The sequence below is a fragment of the Anneissia japonica genome, unplaced genomic scaffold (assembly GCF_011630105.1).
Source record: "Anneissia japonica isolate Jap-2015-1 unplaced genomic scaffold, ASM1163010v1 scaffold287716_len795978_cov209, whole genome shotgun sequence".
NCBI classification, from domain to species: Eukaryota; Metazoa; Echinodermata; class Crinoidea; order Comatulida; family Comatulidae; genus Anneissia; species Anneissia japonica.
Genome location: NW_022756589.1, coordinates 148450 through 163241, shown reverse-complemented (window position 1 = coordinate 163241; position 14792 = coordinate 148450). Strand labels below are relative to the sequence as shown.

The 14792-nt window shown below is 36.2% G+C and overlaps 2 protein-coding genes across 2 annotated transcripts in view; both read right to left on the bottom strand.

The window, feature by feature from the left end:
- LOC117124248 overlaps nucleotides 1–2209 on the bottom strand; it is a 4412-nt gene extending 2203 nt beyond the window's left edge. The window contains exons 1-2 of the mRNA XM_033270399.1: nucleotides 1648–2209; nucleotides 896–1002 (exon numbers count right to left, since the gene is read on the bottom strand). Coding sequence (XP_033126290.1) covers nucleotides 896–1002; nucleotides 1648–1708 — 168 coding nt within the window. The 5' untranslated portion in view covers nucleotides 1709–2209. The remainder of the gene's footprint in view (nucleotides 1–895; nucleotides 1003–1647) is intronic.
- A 9386-nt stretch (nucleotides 2210–11595) lies between these two features.
- On the bottom strand, nucleotides 11596–14605 carry LOC117124241 (BET1 homolog). Its single transcript, XM_033270393.1, has 4 exons — nucleotides 14451–14605; nucleotides 13815–13915; nucleotides 13661–13717; nucleotides 11596–12428 (listed from the first exon to the last, which is right to left on the bottom strand). The coding sequence occupies exons 1-4, from the start codon at nucleotides 14461–14463 to the stop codon at nucleotides 12273–12275; spliced, it is 327 nt and encodes a 108-aa protein (XP_033126284.1). The 5' UTR covers nucleotides 14464–14605; the 3' UTR covers nucleotides 11596–12272.
- Between the last annotated feature and the right edge of the window lie 187 nt (nucleotides 14606–14792).

Genomic DNA, 14792 nt, shown 5'->3' with positions numbered 1-14792 from the left:
GCGAAGTAAAAAAATAAACTCGGCAGTAAAGGAACAATTTAAGATATTGAAATCTAAAATTAAAGCCTAAAGATAGTTTTTTTTTAAATTTAAATTTGAAAGGTCATGGAAATCCCCTCGCAACACAGATCAGCACAAATCGTAGCATGGTGCGATGTTGTAGGCCGAGACACGGAGTCTTGCAAAGAGTTTCAAGAACAAATCAACTGAAAAGTACTGTGATGAAGCAGATGGAATTCTACTTAAGGCATGTCCACACACTATTAAGTTTTAAGTGACAAATAGCTGTAACTTGCCCATAATGGGCGTTATATGACATCATCATGCCCATATATGGGTGTGATATGACTTCAGACCTTATCACGCCCATCATATTATGATGTCCACACACTATTAAGTTTTAAGTGACAAATAGCTGTAACTTGCCCATAATGGGCGTTATATGACATCATCATGCCCATATATGGGTGTGATATGACTTCAGACCTTATCACGCCCATCATATTATCAAAGTAAAAATGTGTCACAAAACTTACTACTGTACCGTATAGTGTTTACGATCAAAATTTAACATAGGCCTAAATCTTGAAAATATGTTTCTCCCAGATTGGTAATGGGAGAATATTTGTATAGGGCCATCCACAATAACAAAAAAAAAATAGTCTTAAATCAAGGCGCTGACAGTGTCAGACCACGTATCATATTAAAAAACAGAAAAATAATATACAAGCCGTTTTGGTAATGAAGTGAGACGCGGCCAAAAATGGCAACAAACTGCGAAAACGAAAGGGGAGGAAACGCGCACTCCCGATGACAATTCGAATACTAAGTAGGCTATATCGTAATGAATTATGTCAAATTTAATTCGTTTTATAATGAGTAATTATATACTTACAAAACAAAGACCTTTACACTCAATTGTTTTCATCTTGTGTAGAAATGGGGAATCGATTGTACACTCAATATTATCGGCTGAGTCACACTCGTAACAGTTAACAGTTTCTAAGAAAACAAGTGTTCTTAATTATTAAATAGCATCAGTTATTGGTCTTTCTCAATCATAGACCTAGGTCACTGGCTTAATTATCTCATATCTACTGTTAAATAATAACAAATACGGTATATATGCAATATCATTCTAAATCTTCTTAATTGAAATTGTTACATATATGTTTTGCCTTTAAATTGGTTATTGATTTTTTAATGCTATATTTTAATTAATTTTCAGTACTGTTCACTTGTATCGTGGACCTATTGATAGGTCCATGCTTGTGTCATCCAATCATTTATGCTATTTTTTTATATAAAAAATTGATTGCATGAAGATACGTTGAATAATGTTGGTAATAAGATCCGTTTTGAGCTAAAGAACGAAGATTTTTTTATCGTCAGTTAACAGACGGCACGAAAATCTTTGCATATAAAACCCTTACACTTCTGTCAGTTTACTTAACTGTAGTATATTTAAGTTCAATGATAGAACACTATATAGGCCTCTGTATTATATCAAGGACTTTTATCTGTACAGTTAAAAGTCCTGTTACATTGTACTGTCGGTAAACTGCGATAAAAAAAAAGCATATACTTATATTCAAAAGGTGATTGATTCACAATATAATCTAAAAACTATGAACATTAATTACTTACCAATTTCATAAGAGCGACAGACCGTAGCAACTAAAAGACAAGCAAAAGTAGTTGAAAACATTCTTCTTTTTTATATAGAAAATGTTTGGTGGCTAAGGCTTACTGAAAATCACAGGCAATAGTGACTGAGCCGATACGGCGAACACATCTAAAGAGTAAAGAGGAAAACGACCTGTTCTTTGTCACACCGCACTTCATGTTGGCATTCTCAATTGCAACAAAATCGTTGGCTTTTAGCACTCTCAAGCTTGGAAATTAAAATTGCGGTGACCATAGGCCTACCTCTTAAATGCTTTCAATCAATATCTTGGCGGCAATTTATGCATTTGAACTTTTCACAAATCATAAAACCTTCGGTACTAAAGAGGATGAGCGTCTACACTAAAGTGGTTGGAAGTAATGTAACAAGTGAATAGGCATATTTCATTAGGGGCTATGAGATAAAGTAATAATTTGAAGTTGCTATTTTTACGTGGTCAGAATTCTTCTCCTTAGTCGGACACATTCTTGAACTAATTAAAGTTAAAGGTACGGTAGTTCATTAACATAAACTCATTCCATCGTCGCTTCTTAATCTATCAGTTGGATTTGTAAATGAAATCTCAAATTAGATTTAACGACTAATCAGAAAGTTGAATCAAGGGCAGGTTCAATGCAGGTATGACTATAATAATAATATTTAATGAACAGATGTCAACGCAACACAGGGGCGGCGCCATCGGAGGTGGGGGGGGGGGGGGGGCAGGGCCCCCGCCGGGGAGAAAAAGCACAATTCGTCGTGGAGGAAAAAAAGCTCAATGTATTTTCTACATATTAGTAGACTCTAAAATCGATTAAATAAGCCTTTGTTACCAAACCGCCAGAGATCTACAGTACAGTATAAGATACGCCTTCTCCTGTGCATTTTTTCAGCTTGAGATAATATTATTAATAAGCCTTTGAAACCATTAAATTGTCAAAATTTTCGGGGCTTCGCCCCCTGGACCACTTTCGAAACCTTTTAATCTGACACCTCGTCGGGGCAGGGCATTGCCCCCCCCCCATTATGGACCCCGCCACCCCGCCATCATAAGTGCGCGCTGCAAAGCGAGCTGAAATCCAGAAATTCCTATTCAGACACACAATCAGAAGATGCGTAAAAACATTCAAAAGAGCATGGCGGGCGAGCATATTTAGGGGAGGCACCCTCTAGATACGCCACTGCCTGTAAATCATATTTTGCTCAATACCGTCCCTGTAAACCATCGAAGTTGTATTTGTAAGTATTACCACCATGGTTTCACAGATCATTAAAAATGAGACAGACAGACCATGGCACAGAACACGTTATCATTACGCACTTTCAAGTTTATAGTCTGTTAAGACTGATGCTGGCCAATAAAATTCTAGTTCGCATAAATCATGGCCAAGATTGGCTAACACACGCATATTATGCGCAATGTCTTGACGCGATATTTATGGGTTTAGTTCGGTTTCCATAAAATCGCTCACTTTATCGACGACAGTCGCCGACAGTTCATGGCCGGCAGAAGCCCTGGCAGAAAATATGTATGTTGTCTATTCTATTCTATACAAAAGAAAAATGTCGAAATATACTTAAAATCAATAAAATCCAAAAAATTAACAAATGCTGAAAGGCAGGAATATGAAGGCAATATTACTTTAAGTGAATGCCATAATGCTGTAAAAGAAATGAAAAAAAAATAAGGCTCCAGGTTCAGACGGCCTCCCTGTAGAATTCTACCAGCAATTCTGGCCAAAAATTGGTCCAATAGTGTGCGATGCTCTTAACATCCTGAAAACTTGATCGTTGTCCCACTCAAAACGTAGAGGCGTAATCAATCTTATTTTTAAAAAGGGTGAGCATGAAGACTTAAACAACTGGACGCCTATAACTCTCCTGAATGTAGATTACAAAATAGCTGCCTTTGTTTTAACAAAAAGATTACAAAACGTTATAACCAGTATAGTTAGTAATGATCAAAAAGGTTATATAAAAGGTCGTTTCGGTGGCGAAAACATTAGATTAATAGAGGATTTGATCGAATACACGAATGAAGAAAGGTTAACAGGCCCAATGATTAGCTTGGATTTTAGTAAAGCATTCGACACGGTAAACAGGGATTTTATGATGGAAACGCTTCGTCACTTTAACTTTGGCCCATCATTCATTGATTGGGTCAACGTTTTGTATACTGAAACGGAATGCATTATAACGAATAGTGGTTGGCTATCTAGAAGTTTTAAAATGAATAGGGGCATCAGACAAGGCTGTCCTCTGTCTGCTCTGCTGTTTATAATGGTTGCAGAAATCATGGCAATAAAATTAAGAAGTGATGCTCTGATTAATGGTATCATATTACCAAGTAAAGAAGACTTAATTATTGAAGTCAAAACAGCCCAACTAGCTGATGATACGGTACTGTTTGTGAAAGATGAGTTGGGGATTAAAAGGAGTATCTCAAAAATTGAAGAGTTTGGAAAGCTTTCTGGTTTAAGCCTTAACAAAAAGAAAACAAATGCCATGTGGTTAGGTAAATGGAAAACAAGAAAAGATGAACCGTTTGACATAAAGTGGGTTTACAATGGCTTTAAAATACTTGGTGTTTATGTTGGTCATAATCAACTTTTTTGTCGCACCAAAAACTGGTCTGAAAAAATCGAATCATTAAAACACCTACTTTCTTCATGGCAAAAAAGAAACTTGACATTTTTCGGAAAAGTTACAATATTAAAAACACTTGGACTTATATACAATAAAGTATTATTGAAATGCCAGAGCTTTATATAAAACAAGTTGAAAAGATTATTTTTGATTTTCTGTGGAATAAGAAGACAGAAAAAATAAAAAGACTAACACTAATTGGTGATTACAGCCTTGGAGGCATAAAAGCTCCTGACTTCAGGTCACAGGTTAAATGTTTGAAAATTGCTTGGCTTAAGCGTCTTTACAATAAAGATCTAGCCATGTGGAAATATCTACCTCTTTGGATCTTAGATAAAATTGGTCCACAGAATATTATTATGAACATTTCATTGTGTAAGAAATGGCAAGTTCTAAAGAAAATACCTACATTTTATCAAACGTTACTTTACGATTTAGCACACCTGAATCAGTGTGTTCTTCATCATGAAGAAGTGTTAGACGAACAAATTTGGGGTAATAAAATGATTAAATTTAATGGGCTTTCCTTGCTGTTTAGAAATTGGATTAGATCAGGTATAAATACTATTAGAGTTATAGTAATAGGCAATAGATTTGTTACAATACTTGAGATACTGACAAAACTACAACTCAAGTCCAACTGGATCTCAGAATACTCTTGTTTGCTGAGTGCCATTCCTAGCACATTGAAAACATTTATTTCCTTTGGTAAAGAAGGGAATGGTGGACGGTCAGGAAATACTAGACCACAAAATGATTGGTGCAATATGAATTGTAAACAATTTTATATCTCTTTTACTAACCAAATTTATATGGAACCTTCAAAGTGCCAAAAAAAGTGGGAAAATATTTTTGAGTCCTCAGTTGACTGGCAGACAACTTGGACATGGAAAGTAAAATCAATTAAAGAGAACAAATTAGCACAATTGAATTTTAAAATTTTACACAATATCGTTCCCACAAGGAAAAGATTGTTTATGTGGGGAATCTTAGATTCCAATATGTGTCCAATATGTAATGTTGTTGAAGATGATGTACACCTTTTTTATAAATGCACTGAGGCAAACCAGATATGGCAATACATTGAAAGTTTTAGCATTACGTACGGATACAATGCACATTTTAAGAACATCATTCTTGGAACTGGCAACACATATGTTGACCATCTATTCTCACTTGGCATTTTTTTTTCTATCTACAAGGCAAATATTTTAAAAGCCCTCAACAAGTGGCGATATAGATCACTTCACACCCTCTTTCTAACTGAAAAAAATAACAGACATTATCTATAACGCTTTCTTAAAAATTAAAGTAATGTCTTTTTACTCTCTTGTACGTTTTGATACTTTTTTGGGCATTGATCGCTGTATTTTTTTTTATCCTCATATTTTATAGATGGCCTTAATGCTAACGAATCTATGATTAAAAGAAGAATTTTGGTTGTAAAGCTTACGATGTATAATGATGTGCTTCATATTAATGACTTGCCTCATATTATATACTGGGATTCTCAATGTTCTTTCTTCCATTTTTATTGTGAAAAGTTGAAATTTGCATTTTATTTTTAATATTGTTACTAAATATCAAGGTTATTTTGTTGTATTTTATTAGGCATAGGTTTATTGAGGAATGTATTTTTATATGTAAATGATGATGATGATGATGATAAAGAAACTATGTAAAACTGTTTGAATAAATGTGGGTGTTCCCCACGAAAGATAAAAAAAAAAATGTAGTCTATTCTGATTTTTGTATGATCGGAAAGAAATGCAAGAAAAGAAAGAACATTGGCGGATCTGAATTTTAAAGAACTTAAAAGTCAATAAAAGACACATTTCCCGCCATCTAAAAAATCAACATTTTCTCGGGGGGAACCCGGACGACCTTTCTCTTGGGGTTCATCGATTCATGGAATCGTTTTCAAAAGGGGGAAAACCTTGAATTTTTAAGAAATTGAAAGTCATTAAAGACACCTCAGAAGTCGGGGAAAGCTCATTTCCCGCCATCTAAATCAAAATTTTCCAGGGGGAGAACGTCCCCTCTTTCTGTTTTGGATTTATCGATTCATGGGAAAAATAATAAGTACTGTATGCAACTACTCAATGTGATTTTAAGTATATACAGAGATAAAAGGCGTATTTACTGTAATATAAATGAAAAAGTTTACGCACCTGACCGTTTTCAAGAGGGGAAAAACCTTGAATTTTGAAGAACGTAAAAGTCATTAAAACACACCTCAAATGTCGGGATCGGGAAAGCTCATTTCCCGCCATCTAGGAATAATTTCCCGGGGAGAACCCTCGAACCCCCGGTTTATCAATTCTTAGAAAAAAAGAATACATACTTATGCAACTACTCAATGTGTTTTTATGTAGGCCTATGTATACACAAATAACAGGCTTATTTACTGTGATAAGAATGAGAAAGTTTACCTGACCGTTTTCAAGACATTAAAACACTCAAAAGTCGGGAATGATCATTTCCCGCCATCTATGAATAAAAATTTCCCGGGGGAGGACCCCCGAACCCCCTTTCCTTTTTGGTGTTTTTGGGAAACCTTCTGACACCCACGGGCCCCACTAAATTTGAACCCAGATCCTCCCCTGAAGAGGGAAGGAGGAGAGGGAGGGGAATGAAAGCGTTTATCCAGTCCCCGACCGAGTCACATTTTCATCTGCAAAATAAGCCCGTCAAACTGTAGCCTACTAATGTCTAAAATCCCAGAGTTTGCGTATAACCCTGGACCCTTGCGAGGCGTCCCACATGGACCCTACTGTGAGCTGCTCGGTCGCGCAAGTGTTCCCTCGCAATTAACATTCCCGTTATCCCCCCCACCCCCTAATTTCGAAAACGTTCTGCCGGCCCTGCAGTTGTCGGGAAGGTTGAATCTGGTTTAAATTTGCTGACTGCGTTGTAGACGAACGGGATGCCTTCCTTCTGATTTGCGTCATGGCAGCTAGCAATGCACCCGGGCGGATTCGTCTGCAGCGCAATCGGCAAAGTTGAACAACAACTGTCGCCGATTGTATGGAAACCGATCTTTCACTATCAGTGGTAGCGCCATGATTTGCCAGACAAGGGTCGACTGTCCCCGACTGCGGGCCAGGATCATCCCGGACGAGACGAGTGTTAAGCCTGGTTTCTATACAATTGCTATGCACGTTATACAAGCTTTCGGTGATGCTGATTGGTCGAATCGGGGATTCTTCCCGATTGCATCGGGGGACTGCTATGCAGTTCAACGATTGCACTGAAAACACTGTAGTGGCAGCGTAACGATTTTATAGAAACCAAGCTTCAAGCTGGGTTTCCATACAATCGCTGAACGCAATCGCCAACTCCTTTGGCGATGCTGATTGGTCAGTTGAATCAGGGAGCCTTTCCGATTAGGTTGGGACAGATGCTTGGTTTCCTATAGCTACACGCTATCGCCGACAGTTTTCGGTGATGCTGATTGGTCGGTCGAATCGGGGAGCCTTCCCGATTGCGTCGGGGACTGCTACGCAGTACGATTGCATTGCACTGAAAACACTGTAGTGGTTCTATGGAAGCCAGGCTTTACGATTGCAGTAAAAATGCTGTATCGACTGTGTAGAGATTGTATGAAAGCAAGCTTCAGTCAGTCCCCGACGCAATCAGGAAGGCTCCGCGATTCGATCGACCAATCAGGATATGAAAGTCGAATTATAGTTATTCCGTTATTTCGATATATAGTGACTACTCTTGTGTATTTTTCACCAAAAGTTGTCAGCGATAGCGTGTAGTGATTGTATGAAAGTCATGCTTTAATGGGCGTGGTCGGGCGTCACTTAAAATATCTCGGAAGGGTCCATGAAAGCATGACGACAGGAAAGGCTTATCAAATCGAATCTAACAAGAATGTACAAATACATTGTTTTACAATGGTATTTTCCTTGCTGACGGAGGCCCAGCTCAAGCTCCATCCCCCTGGTCTGGGTCCCTACCTGGTTATAGCAAAGAGTATAAATAGAACAAGAGAGCCAACAACGCTCATTGAGAGCGTAAAAAAACGATACGCCCATACGCAGCTAGTGTAGGACGCCAACTAACGCTTGTATGTGTTTTATTACCATAGAGGTATAATAAGAATACTAGAGCGCTAACCGCAATGCATTCCATGTTCGAAATAGGCAGAACTGTGTGTGTACCATCCAAGATGGCTGCCATAGATTTAGCCAATCAAAATTCGCTCAGCACCATCGTTTGCAATTGCGCCCTCAATTTACTCAGAAAGTTCGGTACAGCCATAGAGCTATTAAACAACTAGAGTGCTGACAAGATGGTGGAGCAATGCAGAGTTGTGTATGTGTACCATCCAAGATGGCTGCCGTAAGAAAGCGCCACCTTCAGGCTTAGTATACATATTATTACCATAAATAAGCCCTCTGACTAAATATTATTTCATTAATGATTTGATAATGACAAATTATTAAACTGTTGTAGCCAAAAAGAGGCCAAGTAGAACATCTTATTCAAATATTAAAAAGAATTAAAATCGTGTACATTACACCCATACACCGCAACGCTCGAGTTTCAAAATAGGGGTAAATAATGTACTGAACTTTCTGTGTAAATTGAGGGCGCAATTGAAAATGATAGTGCTCAGGGGAAATTTGATTGGCTGAATCTATGGCAGCCATCTTGGATGGTACACACACATAGCTCTGCGTATTTCGAACATCGAATAGGCCTACATTGCTGTTAGCGCTCTAGTATTCTTATTATATCTCTATGGTACAGCTAGTTATCCGTATGTTTGAAACTCGAGCGTTGCGGTGTTTGGGTGTAATGTACACGATTTTAATTTTTATTCCTTGGTACTTTATTTTTGAATAAGATGCTCCACTTGGCTTCGTTTTGGCTACAATAGTTTGATAATTTGTTATTATCATTACTCATTATCATTAATGAAATAATAGTCATTCAGAGGGCTTATTAATATGTAATAATATGTATACTAAGCCTGAAGGTGGCGCTTTACTACGACGGCCATCTTGGATGGTACACATACATAACTCTGCATTGCTGCGCCATCTTGTTAGCACTCTAGTTGTTTAATAGCTCTATGTTTATAACCAGTACTCTCCACCGCGCACGGTCGGTTTGTCTGTTTATCTGTTCTCCACAAGATACTGTACTTTTGTTTTCTGCTTACTGAGTTTATAGCGGGCGTACTTCTACCGCGCTGCTTTATAGCGGGCGTACTTCTACCGCGCTGCGCAGCGCTGCACTGGGTGCGATTTTTTTTCCGTACGAAACATTTACATGAAACTCCACTCGGGCCGTCTCGGCTGAATCGACCCGAAAATCTCATTGCAGAATTCAGGAGGTCAAAAGGTCATTAACAGATAAACGTCTACAGAACAACCTCTGAGAGAACGTCGCTGTCTAATTTTTAAAAAATACATTGATGTTACCGTGTTAATACCAATGGGTCGTTTATATAATATTTGATTAAGCTGCACGAGTAATGAAAAGTGTTATTTTAACTTGAGTTACATACTATGACAATTTTAATTTTTTAGTTAGGCCTGGGTTTTGCATAATTACCTAGGCCTACTAAAAACGTTTTCTGGGAAAAGCACAAAGAGCAAGGAAAAGCGCGTTTTTCTTCATCTGATCAAATGAAACAGAATGACAGTTATTTTCAAATTAAGAGAAGAGCTGAGAATAGGCAGCTCTAAAATACTGGATGCCATAAGACCTGCCAAAATGGTCGAGTCAATCCGAGATGGCCCGAGTGAAGTTTCATGCAAATGTTTCGTACGGAAAAAAAAATCGCGCACTGGGTAATAAAAAGAATATACAACCGTTAGTGGGCGTCCTACACAGGCGTGACGTTTTTACGAACGGGACTTTGCTCTCTTGTTCTATTTATACTCTTTGGTTATAGTCAGTGTCTGAGAGCTAATTAATGTTACGTCACTGGTAACAGTATTCACAACAAAATACATTTAAATACTAAATAACTTATAACAATTATGAAAAACGATACTGTAATTAGGCCATGACGCCGTGCGAATAAAATATCTGTAACTCCCTGCTGCAACTCACTGGGACTTGCCATATGGTTAATTAATTTAAAAGTTTGATCTCAATCAAACAACACTATCAGTCATACTATCAACATAATAATAATAATCACTAATTGCTTATTCATAATAACTCATGCTTGAAACATAAATATAGGACCGTGTTTGCACAGACCCTTGAACTGGTAAAACCTGGCGATCCAGGGCTGTCATTTCCAGGGTCGCAGAATCGTCTGAGCAATTTGTACAGGTAGACTTCCTCAATTGTTTTGAATTGCTGACCTGGAGTACCAGGGTTTACCTTGACGACCTAAAGGTCTTTGTTTTGTGATACCAAATTTACAGATCAGTGAGGTTAGACACTGAAATTACAGGCTGGTATTCAGTCCAGACAGACAATGATTTAATTTAGATTAATATAATATCATTGAAATTTACTCTGGGAATAATATTCAGAGATTAATAACCAACACAAGCTAATTGGTGATATTTTGGCCTAATTAACATAATTACTGTATAATTTTAGGGGGGAAATATACTGGGGTGGCCCGAAGTGGGCGTGGTAAGTCGTCGATTAAAATGTTTGGAGAGTGGTCCAGGGGCGAAGCCCCTGAAATATATGACAATTAGGGGTTTCAGAGGCTTATTTCATCGATTTTCCTAATATGATCAGGCGGAGCAAGTGCAGGGGATGAGGGATCTATGCAAAACCCCACGTTGGCAACCCTACACCACCCCCCCCCCCTTTCACAACATGAAATGGAGGAATTTTGATACTCATAAGCAGTACAAAACCATATAATGTAATACTTATATAAAATATAAGAAACAGCAACTACACTTTTCTCTTTATAAGAACACATTTTATCAGAACACTGAAGCTGAAATTGCTCAAACATTAAGGACAAAATAAGAAAAAAATTATGCTGAGGTAAAATATCAAATGAGGTTTATATTTTTAAAGAAATACAAAAACCAACAAATCTTATCTGTACCTTACTGCAGTAGATGCGACTATGTAATACCCTCTATAATACAGTATACTCCTGTAAATAAAAATTGTCTATGTTTGAAAAATAAGAAAATTTTGAGCCCAAAATCGGCAAAAAATATATCACCTGTCTGTGCAAAATTTGTTCTGGTTCTTATAAAAGGAAAAAGTGTAAATGTATTTACATGACATAAAAAGTAAATTTCTAATGACAAAATGACAAAAAAAGTTAAAAGGAGTTAAGTCTACAATATTTTAATATTCAAACTCGTGTATGACAAGATTGTACACATTTTGTATATCAAGACTATTTGAAAATTTAAATACTGATAATCAAATTATATATACCGGTACTAATAAATGATTGAATTGTCTGCAAGCCAATTTAAGGAATATATACAAATAATACAGGACTGACATTATTATGAAATTAAGCAAGGTATGGAGAAATACCGTCATAAAGGCTGTCACAACGGGTCTGTGTGAGTTAAATGCTGATGCGATAGGTCTGTTTTACGGATAGTAGCATCGCAGAATATTAAATGTGTTTAATATTCTCAGGAAAACCTAAAGGCCACTCCCGATGATAAATCACGTTGGACTGGATCGTACAGCACTGTCTCAGTTGGCCTTTACAATAATCATATTGGTATTATTAATGCATCTGTTAATTGACAAAAAAAGTTTGCTCCTACTTTTCAATTGAAACAAAGGAAGTAATTCAATTTTTTTTTAAACAGGAGCTCAACAATACAGTATATCTTCAAAAACGTAGTTAAAGTTACAGAGAAAAATAAATTAATGACTATTATTAGGACAAAATTGCAGGCTGATTCAATGTGGATATAATAATTCATAAAGTTAATACTTTAGTACAATATAAAATTATATGGAATACTATGGAATAAACAGAGTTTTACCTTGAGCGAATAATAAAATATATAACAAGAAATATAAATAAACAGAAAAAGAAAAGCCACAAAAGATGTTTGTTTTGTCCTCCTGTTGCTATCTTTGCTAAACGTTTCATGGATGATTGTAGAATGCCTTGGCTTTTTGTAAAGAAGTCTCCCTAGATATGTAGAAAAAATATTATATTTCATTTAAATAATGGTTAATTAAAGATAACATTTAAATAAGTATCAATTGTAATTAGTACAATAAATAATTGATTACCAAGGAATACAGTATGGATCACGGAGGAAATATATTAAGATATCTTAATATATTTCCTCCATGTATGGATCAAGTCTAGAAAAAAAAAATTAAAACAATAGAGGGCGCTGTTACATATTTTCTATTGATGGAATGTAATTTTCAATGGATGCCAGTCAATTCGAGCGGATGTCAGTTCGAGCGGATGCAAGTTCGAGCGGATGGCAGTTCGAGCGGATGCATTTAGTGCGAACTATAACAAGGGCAAATTTATCGTTGCCATATTCTTGTATTTGTTTGTTTTAAATGCAAAAATGCTCTGATTACTAAGGTCCTGAAAGGTTTTTAGTACTTTTTGATAATTACTCCATGTTTGAATTACAGTCTTGGCAACTCCGACTACCAAGATGGCCGCTAACAAGTTAAAACTATAATAGAACTGCACACTTTTCAGCTTAAAAAAGAAGAAAGTGTATGTTTTACTAGAGTGCACGAGAAGCACACACACAAGACGAGTAACCATTATTTTTTTCACTGTAAACAAAGTGGGGTAGCTGTAATTGTAATTGAGTTATGCTACTCACTTATCTAGTGAGCACCTTTGGTGGAGATGTGCGCTTTATAAATATTATTATTATTATTATTATTATTATTATCTATTCTGGAACTGTTGTGTGCCCCCTTCCCCTTTGAAAATGTCAAATTTTTAGCTCAAATTATATTTGTAATTGAGTTATGCTACTCACTTATCTATTCTGGAACTGCTGTGTGCCCCCTTCCCCTTTGAAAATGTCAAATTTTTAGCTCAAAAATATGAAATTTTGAAGTAATTCATATATAACTCGCACAGGTTGTTGTTTGCACAAGTTGAACTTTCTTCCGCTCAAACTAGCATCTGCTCAAAAAAAATGCTGCTCGAATCTGCTTGAATTGGCCTTCGCTCGAAGTGGCATCCGCTCGAATTGACTGGTTCCCATTTTCAATTAACAGTACTAAGTTACAATGAATTTTACAGTACTGTATTTATAAATGGTGAAGGAAATATTTTCTTTATTTAATTTCCAAAGCTAATAACTTACTTAAATATTTAAAGCAAGTCAAATACTAAATTATATTATAAATAACAAATACAGAATGTACAAAAATTACCATATCATTGATTGCTTTGTTCTGTTCCCTCACTTCAGCTCCCATATCTATACTTAGCTGTAGAAGAAGTAAGAAAATTCAAATTGATTACATGACTGCTAATACGGTACAGAGTTAATAAGTATGAATAGTTTAAATATTTTTGTTTATTTACCGATTTCAAAGCTGACACTTTTGTTTGGAGTTCCCGTGTCATTTGTTCATTCTCTTCTTGAATATGATTATTATCATATGATGGACCAACACTGCTGTCCACTAGTAAAAAAAAATACAATTGAAATTGAAAATTATTATTAAGACATTGTTAACAATGATATATACAATTACAATTACAGGGTTACATCACCACAGTAAACAATTAACTACTGTAATAAAAGAACCAGGGTAGCATAATTAACATTTATTACATGGAACCATTAGAAATATATACTATTTGAAAGACCCACTGAATAGTTATCTGAAACCCTAGTTAGCCTACGTGTTAACAGCACAACACAAATGCATTCAAAAACAACCTCGATATTTACAATCTGAACAAAAGGAGAAGAGGCAACTATTACGAGCTTTGAGCTCAATGCCTCTTTTTATCACTCAAGGTAAGGTAGGCTAGGCCTAGCTACTTCCTTGTAGACAGGTGTCCAGCATAGGCCTAGCCCTAGGTCTGCTTTGCTTATTCTATCTGAAATGAGAACAGACTGACTAAGCAGACGGAGCCTAGGCCTAGGTATGTCTTTTATGGGTTTCATAATAAAATGCTATTCAAAAAAGTCAAGAAAAAATATGCACCCACCAGCCCGCCTCATTTTGACAGCAAACACTTCGCTGTAAAGAAGATGATTAGCCTAGGGTACAGTAATTATGTTTAAATACCACAAACAGAAGGCATATTGCTTTTCTATTCCACGTCAGTTTCGCAGGCAGCATCAAAATGACGTCACATCATTGGGAAATCCCTGTCTCGGTCATATAAATTATATTATGTTACAAAATATTTTGAATTTTTTAAACTAAAAACGATACAATAATGAAAATAAAAATATATAAAGCTATTTCTAGAATATACTGTTATATTAATCTTAAAATGCGGTCTTAAAACTACTAATAAAGTAAACTTTAGATTGTTCCACAATTT

Coding starts and splice junctions, on each gene's coding strand:
- LOC117124241 (XM_033270393.1), bottom strand. Junction 13,718..13,814: donor AAGTGTCAGCTTTGAAATCG/GTAAATAAACAA, acceptor CTTCTTCTACAG/CTAAGTATAGATATGGGAGC. Junction 12,429..13,660: donor ACAAAGCAATCAATGATATG/GTAATTTTTGTA, acceptor CTACATATCTAG/GGAGACTTCTTTACAAAAAG.